The sequence below is a fragment of the Antrostomus carolinensis genome, unplaced genomic scaffold (genome assembly GCF_000700745.2).
Source record: "Antrostomus carolinensis isolate BGI_N321 unplaced genomic scaffold, ASM70074v2 scaffold14810, whole genome shotgun sequence".
NCBI lineage: Eukaryota > Metazoa > Chordata > Aves > Caprimulgiformes > Caprimulgidae > Antrostomus > Antrostomus carolinensis.
In genome coordinates, this window is record NW_010290642.1 from 39,334 (window position 1) to 62,334 (window position 23,001).

The window sequence follows — 23,001 nt, forward strand, 5'->3', positions numbered from 1 at the left end:
CTGCTGCTGTTTTGGACCACCTGTCTGTATATACATGCCAGGCTGAGCACACAAGATTCCTTATTTAAGAAACAAAAGAAGTTGAGAGGTTATTATTAAAGGAGAGATGTATTCAAGGGAAGGGAAATATTTTTCTTTGAAAAAAAGACTAATAAAAGCCTCTAGAAAGATATTAAAGAATTTAATTTAAAAAAAATCAGAACATTTACTGCTAAAACAGGAGGTAAAGAGAAGACACCAGAGAAAGAAGAGGCTAATTAGGATGAAGTTACTTGTTGGAGAACTTGCTTTAAGTCGTATTCTAGTCAATATAGTCCAATTTACCCTACCCAGTTCTACTCTAGCTTGGATTATAGGTTCATTCATCTATTTTGTGGTGGTTTTCTTAAGATCACCTTTGTAAAGCAGAATCCCTCAACTATGTTAGTCCATGCAACTGTTTTTAATAGAACATCTGTATTATCTAAAACCAAACCTTTAACGTATCAGTATGAATAAGCACATCTGTAGAAAGGCATAGATAGAACACATTTTTTAAGCAAATGTTATGTGCTTTGACAAAACTCTGGGCTAAGAAAAACATTTGACATTGCCAATGACTCCCCTAAAATAAGCCGTTCCCCACCACCCACCCACTGCGATGGTATGCCAAACCTTTTAAAGAGGCACATATAGTTCAACTGTAAAAGACATCTAAAGGACCTGAAAAATTCATTCAGGTAAGTTTTGTATTGATGCTAAAAACTGATTCACTTTCCTGCTTGACAACTGATACTCTCCAGACCATTATCTAGTTCTATTACTGTTGTAAGACATTAATCAAATTATTTGGGGTATACTCGAGCTTATCAACATTCACCACAATACTCCAAAGTATCAGTTGATGTACACCTACAAAAGCAAGTAGTGTGCTAACAAGTGATAAACTTAATCAGTACCTGTCCTCACTACTAGAGCTTTGACCAATTCTCCAGTATAAAAACGGGTTTGGATGACGTTGGTTCCACAGAACAAAGTATGCCGTTTATGCACTTCTGGGCTGTATATTTCATCTCCCATCGCTTTCGGATATTCTGAAGGATTTGGTAGATTAATCTTTGTGACAGGAACACTTTCACCTTAAATGGAAAAAGAGTCTCTAAGCAAGATCAAGTAAGAACAGACGTTTTTTCCTTCACAACTTCAAGCAGAACCATATAATCTCGTTCCATCAGCACAGAAACAGACTTATGAAAGAAGTCATCTTCCTTTTCATTATGAGGTGGTCTCTCACCCATTAGCTTTGGCTCACCAGATTCTTTATCCAAATCCTACGCAACTATCTGTTATTCACCAACACAGTTTTTGTGCCTCTTATTTCAAATCAGATAGACAGAAAATACAGTTCATTGAAAGAAAACAGGACATGCTACAAGGCATCACCTCATCTTTATTCAGAAAAACTAGAAGCTGAAAAACATTATTTTCAGCTCCTTTGGTGACTGAGTATACTCAAGCCTGCAATTATTTTTTATCAGTGGTTAACAGTAGCAAGAAGCTAAAGTATCTTCAAAGAATTGAACATGATAAAACACAGTCTCTGAACTACTATTTTCTAAACAATGCCAGTTTGGACAATGAAACATTCGAGGAATATCCTAGCAATAAAAAAAAGTCCTTCCTATTCACTGAAGCTGTCCTTCAAATACATCAGGTCCCTAGTTGCAGCATATGCAGGCACAACTTGAGTTAATTTCTGGTTTTAAATACAGCAGAATGTTCTACTCATTACCTTCATTCTTGGAAGCAGCTAAAAAGTTTGGGCAAAAATTCCCTGAAGAAACATACTGCAGAACTCAATCTGCACTGAGAACACCAAGTGAAGAGGCAGGAAGACAAACTATCAAGTAGAAAGCTTTTCATCAAGAAACCACCACTAATTTTTGGAGGTGCCAAGAAGTACTAGGTAGCTGTTGCAGATAAGCAGAACATAAGTACCTACAAGCATATGTAATTGCAAGAATATACACGTTTCGAGCAAAATAAACATATCCACTTCTGCTAGAGCATACTGCAAGTTAAGCAGGCACACAGGTATAAACTAAACTAATACATTTAGCCACACAAAACTGTATCAAGTCTACTTTACCTGTTAACATACTTTCATTTACAATGCAAGTACCACTGAGAAGTACTGCATCACAGGGCATAATTGTCCCATTAGATGGAATCAACATGATATCTCCAGGCACAAGGTCAGTGGAAAGGATTTCTTCTATTTCTGAGTGTTAAAACACAAACAAGTTTACCTGAAAGTGGCAACCATCTACAAAACCTGATAAAGATCCCCATAGCTAAGATCCAGGTGATGACAATTAAGATTCTACTCCATTTTATTAATGGTATTATAAAAAGTACTTTATAAGATACAGAAAAAGCCATTGATAAACCCATTTCCATCACAGATTAATCTCTAGAGCATATGGATATAGCACATCATAACAAATGAAAGGAATCAAGGTTGTGCAAGACATATTAACAATTAACTGAAGTATAACTTCAGTATAAAGACACAAGTCCAACTGAAATGCATGTCTTGCAAAATAATACCACACACCACAACCCAACCATCTTCAACTACTGTGGTAGCCAAATGAGCAAAAGTCCAGAAATCAACCTGCAGCCTCTGCTGGGTAATAAATTGTAATGGAAACCAAACATATGCATGTCTTCAAGCCAAGAAAGAAACTACGATGACAGTTACGTATGTGGAGTGGTAGATAATGAGAACAGGAATAGGACAAGCAGTTAATCTAGAACAAACATGATAATCACTAAAAATACCATCTAGAAGGTGATTATCCTATCTGAATTCCAGTTTGCAGCTTCTCCTTTTCCCATGCAATTTTGCTAAGAAATGCAAGCATTTCAAGCTGATCAAAACCAGCCCAGATGCACACCAACCTTACAATCACACTGAATGAACAATTTAAACTCAACCTTCCAAACCACCTGTGACATTTACCTTGGTTTCCTCTGCAGACAGAAACCCTGACAATGCTGTGAGCTGCTACCATGTCATGTAACATAACATATTGCTGCAAAGGGAAGAAATCAGTTGATTATTTAAAAGCAAAGCTTGTCTTCTAAATACACATTCTGTCTCTACAAGTAGAAGTGATGAGATTCTTTACTAACATTCTTTTACAACAAAGTGTTACTTAAAACATTCTCTTGAACATAGTTTAGGAAATTTACAGGCAAATAAAGTCTGAGTTCACCTATGTGTACATGTTCTTACTTTTAACAGCATTCTAGAAGCAAATATACACTGCCATGCAAGATGTTATAAAAACAGTTATTCATTAACATACAAAAGTAAAAACTGCAGTAGTTGTATGAACACGGATTAAGGTAAAGATTAAGGATTTTTTTTTTTGTCTCTGGTCTGAATTCAGAGATTGTAATTTAAGAATAACTACTGCTTTAGTTTGGATCAGCTACAGCAAAGTCTACAGAGAAAAACATGTGACCAATTTAACAATCCACACGTTTGTCTGGTGCTCAATTCTGTTGGACTTTTTCAAACAGAAGGAAACAACGCAAGATGAATTACTACTGTCAATACAACTTCCTATACAAACTTGTGTCCAGGTTTTAGTTAAGTGAAGTAGAGTTTCTGTTATCTGAGGTCAACCTACTGACTCAACAGCACAGAAAGTCAGCATCAAGGGGTCTCAAAGAGAACTGTAAATCCAAATTCTTTCAGCTCAAAGAGGGAAAACCCACAACAATGTTCTACTTACACCTCCGAAAAATTCCTAAAAGATTTGTAGGCAATTTCACATCAAAATAAACCAATTGGTAAAAAGCTGAAAAGATGCATCTGTTTTCTTTGAACTTACCTTTCTAATGGTGTAGAGTGAGCTAACAATGGATATTACAGACATGATCACAATTGCTAATGCATAGTAGTGATACTCATCAGTGATCCACAATATCACACTGAACAACTGAAAAATGTAAAAAGGGTTCAGAACCTAGAAAAGTGACAGAACATTAAAGTTACACCAAAAGGTCACATGCATCCTCTGTCAGAAGACAGTTAGAATCATCCTCCTCCTCCATGGAGGAGATAAATCTTTCAGTTCTTTATACATGATTTTGCCAAACTACTCCCTCTTTTTCACTACTTCCTCAACCCCTCAAAACCACAGTTCTCAGGAAAATAATACACAAATACATACTTTTAAGACTGCTCGCATTTTCCCCTACACCTCAAAGCAAAATGATAGGAGCATCTGATGCACCTTAAGTTACAATTTTTAAATTAATTTGGATGTTATTATCTATTTCTTATTAATAAATACACTGACATTTCAAGTTCTGACTCTGTTAATTCAGGCTGGGGAGTTTCTTTGTTCAGAAATTTCTATAACGTATTATTATAGCACATGGGTAACAAATCAGTTATTCAAATCCACCTGATACAAGGAAAATGGAACAAATTCAACAGAAGTATATGCAAGAACACATTTGATACGATGTGTATGTTGTAATGTATAATCCCTGGGCTGATAACTGAGAACACAACTGTTAATTTTATGTTTGAAATTAACAACAACAAAAAAGATAAGATGTGTATCCTCTGAGAGAACTCTGACACATTTTCTAATGTCCTTGCTAAGGCACCAGGTTGTGAACTCTGAAGAGCTTACAGCTAAGGCTCTTAAGTTTGGCAAGCTCAAAAATAAAGGTCCATATCACTTTGCTTTACAGTCCTGTGCTCTGGGGGAGGATTTCTGGTTTACATTATTATTTGAAGACCAGTCCAGTCATTGTACTTAAAGTAACTTTTGATGACAGCCTGTTTGGTTTTTTTTTTAATTGCTTAAAGAAAAGACCCTACCTCCTTAATCAGAAGCTTAAAAATGGAAGGCACTTTCACAGCAATTTCATTTACTCCATAGAATGATTTTCTGCATTAAAAAAGAAAAATATCAAAAGACAGTTAAAATTTTAACTAGAAGTAGTATTCACTTCAAAGTAATTCCATTAGTATGAGAAAGAATAAAATACTACTTAATTTATGGTCCATTTTATTTATCATCTTGTTTCAAAAGGCATTTATCAGAAAACATTGACCCAGTGAGATGTTCCAATATGAAGATAATTATTTTATACTTCAATTTAAACTCTAATTTAATTTTCAGGTTAAATTAAATTTAACCTGAATTTAAGATTCCCCTGTAAACTGGGCATAGGTCTGGTGTTATTAACCATGTCATTCTAAAAACTAATATGGGGTTCTCTAACTTCAGCTCAAACAAACATTCACTCTTACCCTGCAGTAAGACACTGTGTAAATGGCTTTGTATCTTAGCAATATTCTTAGCATGAAGAAAGACAACTCATGGAAAGGAGTAAGAAACTAACTTCTGATAGGATCTGAGCTGGTTAAATCACACTGACATGAAGAAGTCCTTATAGGATGTTCTTAAGGAAAAGGCTTTTATTGTAGGAAAAGACACAAAGTGTCAGAAAATGGAATGATGAGCAAGATGATGCTTCCATATTTTAAACTATAAGGTGACAGAACCCAAACTATTCTAGTTTGTGTAGTGTATCAATAAATTAGAACACCAATAATTAGGTACATATCTGGATTTTCACAACTTATATTCCAGAGAAATCCAAGAAATACCTGAACTATGTACCATTAAAGTTACATTTACATTCTAGACTAAGTTCTTCTCTACCTATGCACTTCATCTGTGTCCCTTGACAGGCATCTTGACACCATTAGTCTAAAATAGCAAGCTAAAAATGTTTTTTTCCCTAGTTATTTCTTGACAACCATGATTAAAAGAAAAAGTGAGGAATGCATTTGGCCCCAACCAACCAGAGACAGATCCATGCAAGCTATGGGACACACCTGTGATACTAAGCTTATAAAATCACAGCCAAAGTTCTGAGACCTGGTAAATTTCAGCCTGATCTTCCTAAAATAAGGAATTAGTTACAGTTTAGTCCAGATTTGCTGCTTCCTGGCATCCAATATTCCTTATTAGACATCTAGTATACTAGCCCCTCTTTCATAATAACCACTAGCCACAGGTGGGAAAGCAAATAAGCAGCAGCAGAGCGATCTCCCTCAGCATTCCCTTCAAGCCTTCAACAATCTGCAGCTTGAGACAAATGAGCATCTTTGCAGCTAAAGAACCCTTGATGGACTTTTCCACTAGGTATCAGTCTATTTGTCTCTAAACCCATATATTCAACAATGACAATATGTTATGGTAACTCACCTTTAAGTGACATAAATGTTACATGGAAAAAATAACTACTATGTTTTATACCAGCTGCCAAATTCTACTGTATACCTGCCAATGTGGATGAACACATAACTGCTTGCTGTTATTTTTGTACACTCATTTTATTTAAAAATGGTAAGAAGTAAATACAGTTTCAGCAATATATTCTGAATTACTTCAAGCAACAGATCCAATTCCCATGGTCAGTGTAGTTTGAGGAAAGTAACTCAGCACAGTATCAAGAGTCTAGTTCCTACTTAAAATTTAGGTAAGAAAAAGAAGAATTTCAGACATCTAACAGCCTTCTTTGAAGGAAGTGTAAGAGCCTGTCTGTAACACTAATCACTCAACTGTCTTCTAGTTTTGTTAACACTCTGAGTGCAGGTAATGGAACAAAACCAATTCTTCCCTGAAATACTGTAACATTACCTGTAATCATGCATTCCCTTTGTCAGTCCTGTGCTGTGCTCATTATGAATTGAAGAACAGAACGTAGATTCATCTAGACCTCTAAGTAAAGGAAAAAGTCAATGAGTTATTTAAGAAACCTGATATTTAAAATAAATTATTAAGTAACTCGAAAAAGCTAGGTCTTTGCCAAGAGTCACACTGTATTCTAAAAGGACGAAGTATATTGATTAACGTTTCTCTAGCTATTTTTGCCACAACTGCAGATACCAATGAGATGTTAAAAGCAGTCCTCTTGTTGACGGGTCTTACTCGCTAAGACAGTCACATCTACTTCAATCAAAAGGGATACACTTAAAAAAAATCAAATAAAACACAACCATAACTAGTATTCAAAGGTCTCTGAAAAGTGAGCAAGTTTTATAAAACACTATATGAAATCAATATGGATTAATATATCTTCAAATTATCTTTATTTGTCTCTAAGTAGTAATGGAAGCATTTTAGAAACAGTTATTAATCAATTTATCAAATAAATCTATACCGAAGCCATTTTGCAGCATCTTGCTATCAGAATTTTATCTATGACTAGGTAAAGTACAGTCTACATTTTAAGTATTTCCTTATCACTGGAAGACTCATCTTCACAGGACTTTTCTACATGCTGTGAAAGCAAATGCTATAATTTAGAAGATGTGCAGATAAGCAAGAACACCTAAAACATCGTTATGTTTACAGCTGTTGGATCATTTCAACTCCCAAACTCAGTAAATTGGACCTATCATGCCCAATACCCAAGCATTTTCTAGCAGACTTTGGATGCACAGTCAATATCTTCCAAAAGGCTTTCACAGATGACATGACAAAACCAGCACAATTCTTTTTTGTATTGGATCTTAAGTTATCTACTAAAAAGGATTCAGAGTTGTCCCAATGAAGAAAAAACTATTATGCATACATAGTAAAAATTATTTCCATTCTCTAGAACACAGGGAAAGCTTTAAACACCCTCACAACTGCAAAGGCTGGGACCATGTTTCTGCCAACTTCTCGTAAAGGAAGAGAAGGTAAAAATGTTAATGTGTAAATCTGGCCATAGGTTTACAGGTTTCCCTAAAATTTTAAGTTCAATGATTTTAAAATTACGATTTTTAGATAAATAAAAATACAATTCTCTGTTAATAACTGTGCCTTTCCTGCCATTCTATGCCAAATGATTCAATTTTTCTTTTCCAGCACAAAAAGGACTGTAACAATGAGTTCAAGAAGGGTTCCTAAAACTAAGTGCTGTATATGCAAACTTGCATACCTATGCATGTAATGTCCATGCAAAGGCAAAGCTTCTAGCAGGATGTTATCTGCTTTTTATAGTACTGTTACAGTACTGAATTCCCAGGGCATTTAAAAAAAAAAAAAAATCCCTGTGTGCATAAAGCACTCATCAACTCACTCAGAGATTCAGTTAACACCAGCTAAAACAAAACAGACATACAAGGTCAAAGTTGCATCCTCTTTGGCTATGTGACCAAGTCTGATTTAGTTTAAGAACAATTACACTTGCATTTCCTGTGTTTAAAACAGTGATCTTAATATTACGTTATAAAAAGAACAATGATATAAAACTCAGGCTTTCATAACTGAATTAGTTGCCCAAGAAATCTTAATTTGTTTCCCTTTTGTATTGTGCTAAGTCTTTAATTATGTGATTGAAGTGTTCTGTCTCTGGATACCTGTGTAACTGACTGCACAGAGTGAATCTATCTTCATGATGCAGCATTGGACTTAGATCACAACTATGACTGTGTTGCTTGCCTTATGGATTTTACTGTAAAGCCCTCAGTCTCATACCCCATCTCTTTACAAACATTCACTTGATTCTCTACCATGTTATTAGGTAATACCAATGTATGGACTTCACACAAACTGAGGAGCAGATTCAGAAAAATATTAGGTAATACCAATGTCTGGTATTCATCATTCATATATCTGTCTTCACACAAACTGAGGAGCAGATTCAGAAAAAGGATCTCAAGGAAGGACAAATGTTTAAGACTTCTTTTCAGCAGATTTATCATTCATAAGTTCAGCTATTATTTCAGAGGTGGTATCTAGTACTTCACTACATGATCATACCTAATTCACTTAATTAAAAGTTACAGGAAACTCATGTTCTTATTTGACCTTGTGCAAAAGTGACTTAGTGCTCTGCCAGTATCAGGTACGTCTCAGACCCAGCTGTTTCTCCTCTTTATTATCCAATTGCTAAATAATGGTGCCCAGCTCAGCTACAGTACCTGACTAAACAAGTGGTCAGGCTCAGTCATTGCTAATACATCAAACAAATGAATGTCTGGCATCTCAGCAAGAATGCGATTGAATAAATGCTCACATAACTTCACAGGCATATCTGAGATTTTTCCAGGGCTTATAAATTGGCTGAGTTATCACAAGAACATCAAAAGGCACAATCAAACAGCCAACAAATGTCAAGTTTCAAGTCACTGCTTTAATGCTAAGGAACAACATTTTTTTCTAAACACGTGGAGTCGTATGATTTTTTTCCTGTATCTGTTCTTAGCATAGAAGTATAATTTTAATTAGAACTTTTAAAATCTCATCTGTGGTAAATATTCCCTTTGAACAGTTTAAATTACAAACATTATAAGCATGAAAACAGGACCCTGTAATGCAAAATGACAAGCATCACCACCTGCACAACTGTAATTTATGGGAAGCTTAACATAAAAAAATGCATAAAAAAGCTTTTAACTATTTACACATCAACTGAGACATTTCCACCTTCCCAGAGGAGACCTCAGTTTTGTAACTGCTTGTATTACGATAATTCCTTTAAATTGTTGTCATTGCTGATAATTTTACATACTGCTTGCACACACTTTTTTGGGGAAACATAAACACTTGCAGAGTAAGTTTCTTCTTACAAAAAATTTGGCTATTTTTCTTTCCTTCAGTCATTGGTCATTAGTTTTTTCTGTATGTGCTGCTTGACTTTTCCACATGATGGTTCAATGCAGTGAACATTGATTTAAGTTAAAAAGAGTTTATATTTCTGATCTGAACTTCCTATTTTAACAAGCAGTTGTCAAAAACAGAAGCTTGTGTTCATTTAAACTTGTTGGCACTATGAGAAGGGCTTATCAGTAGCATCAGAAAAAAATCAAATTCAGCTCAACTGGATTAAAATGTATGAGTACGTACGTCCCCCCTTCCTAGACACTCAGTTTGGGTCTAGCTCAGCAGCAACACAAAAATTTAAGCTATTCCATCAGAAGGAAAGTTTTTAAGAGTTTATAGAAGGAGAACTACTGTTTATGAACAGGTGCTCTGATTCTCAAATAACACTCCAAGAACAGGCAAAAAGCCTGCAGAGGCAAGCAGCCTGTCACCTCATACGAACCATGCCCGATAAAGGTAGATTAAACAAATACCTTCCTTCCAAAGTCACACCAAGTTGAAATCTCCCTGCTCTCACGATGGTTCAAAGACTCAGTGAGCTAAAACAGCTGGTCAGAATATGATACCAATTTTCACCATGTTCTTAGGCAACCTATTGCATTTTTTAAAAAATGCAGTTTGAAGCACAACACAAAAGAAAAAGTATTCTTACCGTACAACATCAAAACTTTGAACTGAATCATTCCAGAAATACTTCACGCTGTGATGTGTGAAATAACGAATCTGCAAAGGTAACAGGCACAGATATTTATCTAGCACTGCTTAACACCTCTCTTCTGACTTACTTTACTCTGAACAGTAATGGAAAGTTAATTTAGAAAAACTTCAATGAAAAATGAATCGTTTTCTTTCAAAATAACCTTTAAAGCATTCCACAATTTCCAGTAAGAAGTTATTGAGGAAAAGACTGGTGCTCCACCCAAAGAATGAGTTAGCCTTTTAGACAAAAGAAGTAGCTCATGTGTACTGTATTGTGTGTGTTTGCTCTAAATACTACTTGAGATACTTTGAAAATTATCAAGCGTAGCATTGCAGCTTTACTTACAGGCAAATATTTTTTCAAATCATTTTTATTCTCTTCTGCAGCAGATTCACAGAAATGAACAGCATGGCCATTTGAAACCTTGTGTACAATAGGGTTAGGATTTTGTAAAGGATTGGCTCCCAAAGAAGGCATAATGCGAACTTTTGCACAAAACCATATCTTGAATTCATCCTTGAAAAGAAAAAAATGAGTTGGTTGAAACAGCATTTTACTACAGTAGTTGTGGCAAAACATGTCAATAACAGAGCCCATTCATAATTACAGAAGATATCCCCAAGTTAATATCAACTACCTTAAGAATACATTTGCTTTCCACAATTCTAAAAGCATATTTTTTACACTTTTTTTTTTTTTTAAGCAATGAGTCTTGGTACTTGAATTTTGATATCTTCAGCCCTTCACAATTTCACATAGCAGTTCTGTGGTAGGAGGAAATACGGGATTCCTATGCATTCAGATGCACTCACCCTGCAACTTCAAATAATTAAGGACTTAACACAAGACCATAACCAGGGACTGTAGGCAGTAATTGTGGAGGAAGAAAATAACCTGAAATCAAATGACACTCAGGTCCACAGTTACACCTTAATTCAACAAATTTATCTTTGCTGAACAAGGGAGGGAAAACCCAAAAAGCATGTTATCAGGTTATACAAACAAGGTATCTGTTCTGTAGCTTTTGATGACAACAGCATTAATGTATTTAATTCTTGAAATCCAAAAGCAAAGACCTTCTTTTTGCTATGCCCTCTGCAAACAGCTGTCAGCCTTCCCATATGGGCAGCAAAGCTACGTACAGCACCAAGGAGCACGGTTCTGCAGTGCTGTAAAGCAAAACCATGTCTACATTGCAGGCAAGGCTTTGTGTATTTTAGCAAGCAGCAAGAGGGGTGTAAAACAACTGCAATCTGGGAGAAGCCCACCCTGCTATAGACTTACAGTTGTTTTCAGCAGAACCACTTCACAGTCTTTAAGTGTAGTCCTTTTGCATGTTGCTTTCACACGCCACTGAGGCATCCAGTAGAGGAGGAGGAGGAGAAAGCCACCAGAACAGATCACCCCTGCAGTAACTAGCACCAACTTCCAGCGACACAGATCATAGCCATAGATCTCCTGCATGGACACAGAGAAACAAATAACCAACTACAACCCTCTTAATTACTCTAGCCCGGGAAGCTAACAATTTTTTATAAAGTACGGTATTTAAAGTGAATCAAATTTCAAAGCCATTTCCTCCTTTTTCTTTTCTGGGGAAAGGAAAGATTTTAAAAACCTAATATGGGACAGAGTGGCAACAAAAAGGAACACCGTTTTGCTTGGTCAGGAATACAAACATCAGTAAAAGCCTGACAAAGGCAAACATCCACACTGGTGAAAACATTTCATTGCAGGACCTGTCTGCTCTCTGCACTGCTCCCTAAGGACTGAGGTTACAGAATCACAGAATGTTGGGGATTGGAAGGGACCTCAAAAGATCATCCAGTCCAATCCCCCTGACAGAGCAGGAACCTAAATGAGATCACACAGGAAGGTGTCCAGGCGGGTCCTGAATGTCTCCAGAGAAGGAGACTCCACAACCTCCCTGGGCAGCCTGTTCCAGGGCTCTGTCACCCTCACTGTAAAGTAGTTTTTTCTCAAGTTTAAGTGGAACCTCCTGTGTTCCAGCTTACACCCATTGCTCCTTGTCCTGCCATTGGGCATCACTGAGAAGAGCCTGGCTCCATCCTCCTGACATTCGCCCTTAACATATTTATAAACATTAATTACAACACCACCTACCTTAACTCTCAGTGAACAAACACATTTTTGACCATGACACAGCGCAAGCCAGCTAAGCGTTTAAGAGCAAAGGCATATGTGGTTCTGTCAAATGATGCTTTTGCCACATTAAGCATTTGATTAGCTAGCATACATAGTTTTGAATTAGTGGTGCTAGCAGAATTCCATACTTTCTAAACAAGCATGTAAATATATTGGTCAAATACTACTTTTTAGTAGAGAAACAGGTTTATTTTGCCTGCTAATTAACAAGAAATGCTACTGTAAAACATGAGAAACTGCAAGCCACACTGTCAAAGGCTCTGTAACTTGCACCAAACGGAAAAATCCTCTTTTCCAATCAAAAAACCCACAAAGTATTAAGTGTGCCTTGGTCAAAGGTAAGTACCAACTTAACCTGATGACAGCCAGGAACAGAAAATAATTCAGTGACTTACTAGATGCTGTGTTACATTCCTGAGTTTCACATTACATCATCAGATTATATTTCCTGCTGCAAAAAGGCAATGAAGTTTCCCATTGAGTCCCACCTACACTGTTCATGCTGACATCAACTTTTTGCATTTTTTTTTTTTGTACTTTTCATTAAACAGTAACAGAAATTGTTTAAACTCCTTTCCTAAGAAAAGTCTTTTCAACAGTTCGGTTTGCAGCCTTTTCAGCTGCAAACAAAAAGCAGACATTCTCTGTTACCCCCAAAACACTGGAGCCAGTATTCACTCCTTACCAATAAAAAGAGGTGGGTGAAAGATAGTGGGAGAGGTTAATGCTTCTTTTGGGGCAAAACAAAATTATTTCCTCCAAAAAGCATTTATTTTAGTGATCAGATCATAAGCACCTCAGTTTCATTTCTTTGTTGTAAGGTGGATTTGCCTACTCTCCATATTAGAGCTGGTCTAGTGAAGAACAGCTTTTCCCAGCAGCTTGCACAAAGAAGGAACAAGGACTTATATGAATATGCAAGAGTATGTGGAGTACCATCTGATTATGGAGCATTAACCTGCTTTAAATGACAAGAAAAAAAGCTCCAGTATTTGGAGAAAAGAAAACAAACAAACAAAAAAACCCCAAGAACCCACTTTGCTTCCATTTTCCTTTAAAATAAAAAAAAGTTGTTAAGTATCAAAATCTTTTTCTCTATTAGACTGCTGACCTCAAGGAAACCAACTCAGAACCTCTGCAAAGGCTTTCAACAAAAACATTCCCTGTCCCAAGACTAGATTTTTAAATACCAAAAAAGATTATCAAGGATAACCTTATAAAATTGCTAAACTGATTTAAACAGAGACAGTCCACTTCCTGATGTAATGTGCCCCATTTAGAGAGAAAACGTGTTTCTTCCAGCATATAAAAACAGACAAAGAGAATTAATTACCATCTCATCTTCCTCTGCTTTATTGACAAATTTCTTTTCTTCCTTCTCCATGTTTAGTATGATATGGAACTTCTCTACTTGAGATATGGAACTTCTCTACTTGAGATATGGAAGACCTTTAACAACAAAAGAAATTAAAAATTGAAGCAACATTACCAATTTTATACCCAAGTATTAGTTGTTTTGAGTTATTTTCTGTAACTGCATACACATAAAACACGCTACCAGCATATTATACAGATCCTAAATTTGCACTGCTACTAGTTTCCAGTAGTAATGACCAAGGACCTGTAGTAAACTTTAAGACTGAAGATCTGATGAATACAAGTAAAACACTAAAAACCAGCAGGTTTTGAAAGAGAGAAAAGAGCTTGTACCAATTTAACTCGGTTACATTCTACATGTAGCAAGCAGGTTTTGGTACATTCTACAAACTTCACAATGGAAACGTAAATTAGACCTGTAAAAAAGCTTAAAAGTAGGTCAAGATTACACATTTCTATCATTCTATACTTAACAGCTCCAACCAGATGCTTTCAGAAGCCAGGCTATCCTTCAACAAGAAAAGCATTGTATCCTCGAGATGTGCATTTCTCATCTGAGCAGAAAAATAAGTACGTGCTAAAAAAGCTTAGTCCCCAGTTTAACATTTTTAAACCTAGACATGCTTAATGGTCAGTTTGGCTTTTCTCTACCTTCCCATTCTTCTACTATTCAATTTGTACCAATGGGTTTGTCTCTTATTGTAAATCTCTCATAGTTGCAAATCTTGAGGAGTACTTTGAGGATAGATTATTATCACAAGTTTCATGAATAGGGAAAGGTATGAAAAAATATGAAGCTGTCTATGAGATAAACGTAGTGCACATGGATCCTTATTCCAACAGGGAAGAACTACAAACAAAAGGCTACAACACACTACAAGGCTCATCAGAAGTTTCAACATCACATAAACAAAGAAAATCAAAGATGCCAAGTCAAAAAGTTAATTTTTTAAAATGAAAACTGCATCTAACTTTCATCCCCCCCCCCATACATGTTAATTGTGCACAATTTATAATTAATGCATCCATATCATGTTTCCACAGGACCATCTACCATAGTTAAAACCACTGAATAGCCAGTGCTCACCTGCCAAGACACGGATTAACTATCATTCTCTGCACTGACATTGCACAGCCTTTGTTTTTATTTGCTGCATATATATAAATCTCTCTGAAGACAGCACTCACTTCCACTGCATATAAGCAGTTCTCAGGTATTAAGGATTCACTAACATAAAACAAGTAGATATTGTAATTGCCATTTTTCAGACAGAAGGCTGTTACAAAAAAGTCAAGGCAAAAGCCATCCACTTAACTTCACCTCAGCTGTCCACTGAATAGAACGATGCCACTATTCAAAATATTGGGTAACTTTATCATAAAAGCACAACCATCAGCAAGCTCTTCGCTGTCATTAACTCCCCAACATTTCCAGAGATCAAATCACCAGACTCCAAGTCAGACCCTCTCCAAGCCAGCCCCTGGATCCAAGCACTTACATTCAGCAGCACTGCCAACTTCAAACGGTCCTTCCTCCCAACTCCCAGTTTATCAACATCACCTCATTCTCACGTGGCTTCTGCGACCTCCCACCTCCTCTCCAGTTAAACCAACAAATGGACTACTACTCAATACTGAACTATGAATACCTTCCTTATTGCAGGTTAATTCAGAAATTAAGCCAACAGATGTGCATCACTGATACTTCCTTATCCATTACACAAGTCACACAAGTTCTAAAACACATTTTTGTTTAAACTGTCAATTTTCTTCACTAAACAGCTTTTTACCCTGGGAAAGATATATATATATATATATATATATGAAACCAGATAAAAGAAAGCTCCCAAGAACAATCTTTGAATTAGTAATGTCTAATAACTTTATGTACATCATACAAATCACATTTTCAGTCAGCAAGACATGCAGCCAGAAAAAGTTTTGTGTATTTACAGAATTATACTTCTAACAGAGTTCACAGCTCCATGAGAGAATTATTAGATTCATCATACTTGAACCAGTCTGCTCTTAAACAAACATGCACTTCCCTGCTATAGTGTACTGCAACGCCAAAACCAGTGCCAGCAGGCAGAACTCCAACCTTGAGGAACGTATCTAGTGACAACCACACTGGATACAGGAAAGCACTAGATGGCAAAATAAACCTAACAGCCTGAAGATCAATACGTCTTGACTGAGATCTCCATATGGCCAACAAGTCAGAACAGGCACCTTATGGGACACGGCAGCAGCACGAGAGAAGCGAGTGGCTTTGATTTAGGGCTGTTCCACAGCTCGGAAGGAGTGTAGAGTCGCTGGTCTGAAGAAGCACGAGGGGAAATCTCAGCACTGAGGGCACCAGCAGTAATTCCTGTGATTCAGCAAGTTTGACCAGCTGGGTAGAATCACACAGGGAATACACAAGGAGCATTAGGAGGCTATTTCTGACTCACATCATTAGCTTCATCTGCATTATTTTACACAGATTCATTGACTGAGCAACCTTCAATTCACACACACATTCTCAGTATTTCACATACTGCCTGTAATTTTCCATATTAAACTTAAACTCAAATCTCTAAACTTCGAAAACATTAGAGATCTTTTCTTAGTTGATGGGTCATGAAAATCATTACTATGCAGCAATGAAGAAGAGCACTCTTCCTCCTATCCTGTCCCTTCTGGCACTTCATCAGCCCAAGCTCATCATCAAGAGTTCAAATGTGTAACTGTTTTGGGTTTGTTTGTCACTGCCCTGCTGAAAGTTGGGGTTGAACACCATCACCATGGGCTCCACAGGGCTGCTCTCTTTGGAGGTGACTTCAGGCTGCTGGGTCAAGCTGAAGAAATAAGTAGCAGCACCTCGCCAATTCAGAAGAGACTTTAGCAATCTGTAGTTGACCTTTACTTCCTTCCTTCTATAATATGGTGCAAAAATAAACATTTTAACACTTTAAATATTTCAATATAAGCCTTGGACTTTTCAGATCACAAGGGAGTACAACATTTTACTAGTAGTCAAATTGAAATGAGGTTGAAATTCATTCACAAGAAGAAACGTGGACTCAGAAATATTCAAATATAAAGTGTTTCTGATACACAGGCTGCCATTCAGTCTCTCTCCAGCACAAGATCCCTGGAGTGACTAGCTAGAGAAGTTATTTTCCCCTTTAACAGACTGAAAATAGCAACCAAAAAGCACTATTTATTCCTTTTAAAGAAAGAGGCCAAAAACAATGGAAATGGTGAAAGTTATTGTTGCTCCACTTACATAATTTTTACTCATTGAGCTCCTATGTACAGCTAAACATATTCTAGAGTCAAAGAAGTAGTAAGTATCCAAAAGGTCTGTAAAAGAAATACTATTTGCCACAGAGATTAAGAGAATTTAATTACTTGCAACATGTTAGAACATAGGTATAAATTTAACAAATGGTATAGTGATCAGCTAAACAGTGAACTGTAAGCACTTCCAAGAGCACATATATAAACCACAAGCTTAAACAGTAAGTCTGCAACTTTGTTAAAATGCATATCAAAATCAAGTTAAACTGCATTTGTTTGCATCTGTCCTGAAGAGTCTGTAGCTATGAGTAGGATGTCACTTGCAGTTTCAGATTTAAGTCGATATTATTTGGGAGGTAAAGTAGATCACAAACTGGATCACTGGAGAAATTACGGCAGTGTACAGACCCTAAAACTACAGGCACCCCCCACAGTGAAGAAAACGTTGCACCTTTTCTGAATTACTGCATCAATATCTATTTGTTGATCTATCCTGACGAAACAACCAGGACACCAAGCAGTTCTACCAACATATTTCTAGGCAATAAACATTTATGGCAACAACATAAAAGGTTCAAGTGAACCTATGACATATTTATTAAAGAAAATGTTGTTAAAGAACCACAGTAAGTCTCAATCAGTCTGCCTGAAGAGTTCTGCAAGCCACACTTTTGAAGGACTACTAGCTTCCCTGAAGTCAGTTTTCTAACAGTTGTCATAATTAACAAACTACTACAGTGCAAATTTTACCCTACAAGTGTAATCTGGTGGGTGGGAAGCAAAGAGATCTTCACTCTGTTCTCCTCAACATTGGTCTGAAGTCCATAATCCTTAAAAACTAGTTCTGCTTTAGCATACAGACATTGTTGTCATCTGTTTATTCTTCTAGTTTTCCAGTTTAACTGGAAGTTTCATGATTTCAAGAGAAAAATTCCAAGGTCTGGAAAGACTACAACTGCAAAAGAAGAAACTTGACGTTTCCTGCAGTCACTCGGTAATTTAAATATCAAGTTTCTCAGATGAAAATATAATTTTGACAGCTCAAGTCTTTAGTAAAATCCATGTATGGGTATGGATATGCATTAAAAAAATTACCAATTTGTTAGCTATGCTTGTGCTCTGTCAAAATTCATCTGCTTAAAATAGGCAAGTAAATAAACACACTTGTATCTTAAACATTCCCCATTTTATTCTTTTCAGATACTTGTAAAAATCCTGAAATAACTAAAAGTTTCTCTTACCCACAAGCAGTCGAGCAGCTGTCCTCTGCACTTGCTTTTGTTATCATGAGTTAGTGAGGCAGTTCTTAATAACTGGGACCCTATCTACAAGGGAAGTCCTGACAAATGAACTATTTTGTCTAAAATCTAAAAAAAGTCTCCAAGGGCTTTTCAAACTGTTATCAAAAGATTAACATATCAAAGAAAATTTGGCACTGCTTGGAATGCTTTTTTTATTTTTTTTTTTTTCCTCTCTTCCCTCCAGTGTGGCTGAACAATTGCAAGACTGTGGCCGGGCTGGCGCAGAGGCTGCTGTGCTTCCAGGCATCAGCTCCTTCTATTCAAACCACAAATGCCTCACCAGGACCCTGCAGACAGTTTCAGGTCTATACACGAGTCCTGATATTATCTGCCCAGCTAAAAGCATATATGCTTCTGACCAAACCCTTCCTTGTATTTACAGCTGTTGCCAGTGAAGACAACAACATTCATTCTTGAGGAGCTAATCGATGATAAAGACAAGAGTTAAGAAACACACATATTTCTTACTCTCAGCATGTTACAGTTTATCACAGAGGATAATTAAGCAGTTACATACGTCAAATTAGACGGCCTTTGGAGATCAAGTGCTACAAAAGTAAAACAAGTAACTTGGTCACTACCTGAATGTTGCAGAAATAAAGTTCCTTTTCTGTACAAGGATCAACCAGTGGGGCTTTGGTAAGAACAAAAGGCGAATGAAAAGATCTAGTAAAGCAGACAGGAAAAGTGAGAGAGATGCATGAAAGAGGCCAAATTTAAAAACCACCTATGTGCAGATATTAATACGAGTCAATCTTCCTCAATTCCCTGTCATTAAATAAACCAAGCACCATAAATTTCTATAGGAAGACAATTAAGGGAAAAAAGAACCTAACACTACACCACAATTGGCCTGTCTAGAAAAATTACAATATAGATCAGGCATGAAACATATTCCCGGAATCTGATTTAGTGTGTCACTAAGTGACCAGCCTGGCTTTCCTGTCCAAAAGGAGCCATTACGGTACCTCTAAGGGCTCCTGAAAGACTTTTCTAGTCCTTTTCAAGAATTTTTACAACAATTACATCCTCCATTAACAGACACTTCATAGTTCTGGAGTTGAAAATTAAGTTTTTAAATGGCCTGATGTCATTACAAGTCTTTCAGATTTCTGATTAAAATAATAATCTTGAACAGTCATTCTTAACTGCAGCTAGCGCCTGCTGCACAGCAGACTGACATCATCTTCAACTGCATCCTGACTAGCTGTCAAAACACACAAAAATCGTCTTGTTTTGAAACTAAGAAGTCGAACATTACTTCAGTCACTGAGAAATTAAACATTTCTGCACTTTAGAGCCATACTTCCAACCCTCTACCATGAGAAGGACTGAACCTAGCAGCGTAGCAGACCTCACAAAGGCAATGTTTACCACCAGGGCTGATTCTTGTTCCAGTAACACGCGATTCCCGCACGTTCAGAGCATGTACCACACGGAGTCTGTTTGTTCCATGTGTTATGGTAAAGGCCTTTGGCATTCATGCAATGGACCTACAGGAGGTAAGAAACCTCTTTACATACACAGAACACCAACCAATGCTCAATCTCTGCCATATTGTCAGTTACAATATTAAAAACTGAAGAAGTACTCAACTGGAAGAGCAGCACCAGGGCAGGAAGAGGTATGAATGTATCTTCTAAGAACACATTCAGTTTCAAAATACATTCAGTTTCTTAGGAAAGAGGAAAACACATCAGTGGGCTGTAGCTGATCATTAGCAGAAGAGGATGGCAGTTAATTTCACAAAGTGACTGACAGAGGAATAGCACATGCTTTTGCCCTTCTGTGAGAGGCAGCTTTCCACATCACCCTACAAGGGCTGTGTACCCGGCGCTGCACAGGCGCACTCGGCACGTCCAAGGAGATGGTGCTTTGGAAGACAGTTCTGCTCTTGTACCTCAGGCCAAATGCCAAAAGTTGCTCTGAATAGTGAAGTGTATTTCAAAATTTGAACGTCATAGTATGTCCATGTGCATGCTTTTAAAAGTACCTTTTATCCAGCTACTAGCAGTACAAAAAAAAACCCCAATGAAAATGCTTCTTCAAAATTATTCCAGGAAGATTAATAACTATTTCCCCCAGAACACAGAAACATTTCTCGGCAGGAGAGGGGAAAAAAAAAATAAAAAATTAAAAAATCTGTTCTTGACCCAAGTTCTCCTTTGCCATCCTGCTAATGAGACCTCCTGGCCTACACAACTCCTGGCAGTACTACCCGGGCAAAGTTGCATTCAGTACAGTGCTTTCAATGTGTGTGTAATATTTAATCTGATGACAGAGTTGCCAGCAGCCAAGGAAAGAAGTTCTAGGTATAGTTCAAGAGACCATACTCTAGAAAGCACACTGTTGAATGGAGCTATAAAAATAGAAGGAAAAGTCTTATCAGCTATTACTACTTGAGCTTGCAGCTCCTGCCCATGCCAACTGCCAATGAGTTCCACATACAATACCTGAAAAGCTGAATCTAAAACACTGACCTAATTTATAATGTGCTGTACCAATAAATAAACGGACAAAGATACAAGGCTAAAAAGATGCAAGGATCAGAAAAAAATAAAGACAAAAAATATTTAGGAGCACATTCTTCTCAAACGATATCACATAAAACACTGCACACTTTAAAAATCAATCACCAAAAAAAAGCAAACTTGAACAGAACATTTCGAGCTTTCAAGAGCTGAAACCAAAGCCTCTGCCCACAGTGTCTTGGACATAAGTCCTCTATTTTACTTTCCAGTCCTCCTCCTTTACGTAAGAGATCCTATTTCAGCATCTATAAAAATAATGTACTATTTCCTAACATTTTTTCACTGGCTGCTTTTGAAAAGATTGGCAGAACCTGCAGCCACTGAAAATGACCGTTTTTAAACAGACTTGGAACTGCAAAAGCTAGGAGCTGATTTTAAAGGCTGTAAGAATGCCCTACTAACACCCACATTATGACATCTTGCCTCCAAACAGTCTGTCACCATCCCTCACTCATTAGTCTTGATATCTCCTCAAAGAAAGCAGTTTCCAAAGTTCCTTTTTATGGACTTTTACAGTCTTCAAGGAGCTTCTGAACACAGGTGTGCCTGCACTCAGCATTTCTGCATCTCTGCTCTGCACCACTGTTGCAGTGACAACTTCCAGTTAGTACCCAGGACCACAGCCATGATTTGGGGCAGCTGGGATTTCACTACACCTCGGACTCAGAGGGATCCGTGTATTTGAGCTGCAGTGCAACGCTAGAGACTTCTCTCACCGCCTGGCAAGCCTGACACCACACGTGAGGATCCTGTCTTTGCCTGCCCCCAAAACGTGAAAGTCATGTCAGTCAAAGATCACTCCACAACCAAAACAGATCACTTCATACCTGACGTACAACTTAGCAAATAGTTTGAGGATATCACATTTTTCTGACCATAAAAAACCGAGTAGCGCATTTTACTTCAACATACGCTAGGATGAGCTTACATTTGTTAATTCTAATTTATATGTAATGCTCTCAGTATTATTTTAACACAATAAAATTTATCTTAAGTTTGTAGTCCAGACTACAAATGTAAAAGATACTCTCTTTGAGAGACACCTTCAATATGAGAAATGCACCTTACATGAATGGAAGTTGTTGCAATTTACAGTTCTCCAGCGAACCCTTAAATCCAAAGTTATCCACATAATATACAATTAATGTTTGGATAGGACCTACAAGCTAGAAGAACTATGGAAGATCAAAAATCCTCCAGCTATATTTTGAAGGAAGTTAATCTTATAATTTGTACTACAAACAAAGCTTAACACTTTAGTCAACTAACCAAGCTCCAACAATAAGAATGACATAATAGTTTAATGAATACATGGAAATTTTACAAGTACACGAGCTGAATTTTAACAAAGCCTTCCACTCAATACCTATTTTATCACTTCCCATCTTGGGCTTTCTGTTATAATACAAGCTTTTGTTTCTGTGTTTAGGCTTAAGGAAGACCATTGTATCCAACAATCACCAAACCAAAATTGTATTTACATTTGTAGAGTGTATTCTTTCTAAAGTATACTTTTTGCAGGCTGCAATAGCAATTGCAATGTTTATAGTAGAATACATGCTACATTAAGGAAAGATAATTCTACATCTAACAATAAACTCAGTATCACAATAAACTTTGATAACAAAGTACTATAGCCAATACTATACTCAAAACATACGAACTGGTCTTCGGATCGTTATTTTCAGACCACTTAAAAATTTGCTATTAATGTAACAGCACATGCACAAGTTGAAGACATGTTAGACGAGAATTTAGGAAAGCAGTCATTCATATCAAGGACAACTAGTCAAGCACTACACCACCTAACCTTCCTGGCAGCTCATTTATCTTACTTCAAACAGCACCTATTTACATGAATGAAAATTCTCAACAGATAAATCAAGCACCAAAAGTCAAAATCGCCCAAAGTTTGTTCCCACTCTCAGGCACACAGAAATAGTCTTTCCTTGTTTGCTTTTTAG

At 36.9% G+C, this 23,001-nt stretch overlaps 1 protein-coding gene across 2 annotated transcripts in view; it reads right to left on the reverse strand.

Moving 5' to 3' along the window:
* ATP13A3 (ATPase 13A3) overlaps positions 1-18,493 on the reverse strand; it is a 40,778-nt gene extending 22,285 nt beyond the window's left edge. The window contains exons 1-11 of one of the 2 annotated variants that reach the window (XM_029086499.1): positions 18,447-18,493; positions 13,877-13,970; positions 11,662-11,835; positions 10,723-10,893; positions 10,330-10,400; positions 6,723-6,803; positions 4,889-4,958; positions 3,885-4,019; positions 3,005-3,077; positions 2,129-2,260; positions 939-1,118 (exon numbers count right to left, since the gene is read on the reverse strand). In XM_029086499.1, coding sequence (XP_028942332.1) covers positions 939-1,118; positions 2,129-2,260; positions 3,005-3,077; positions 3,885-4,019; positions 4,889-4,958; positions 6,723-6,803; positions 10,330-10,400; positions 10,723-10,893; positions 11,662-11,835; positions 13,877-13,970; positions 18,447-18,493 — 1,228 coding nt within the window. Of the gene's footprint in view, positions 1-938; positions 1,119-2,128; positions 2,261-3,004; positions 3,078-3,884; positions 4,020-4,888; positions 4,959-6,722; positions 6,804-10,329; positions 10,430-10,718; positions 10,894-11,661; positions 11,836-13,876; positions 13,971-18,446 lie in introns of those variants that run through there. The other variant, XM_029086504.1, reaches the window with a different exon arrangement.
* Between the last annotated feature and the right edge of the window lie 4,508 nt (positions 18,494-23,001).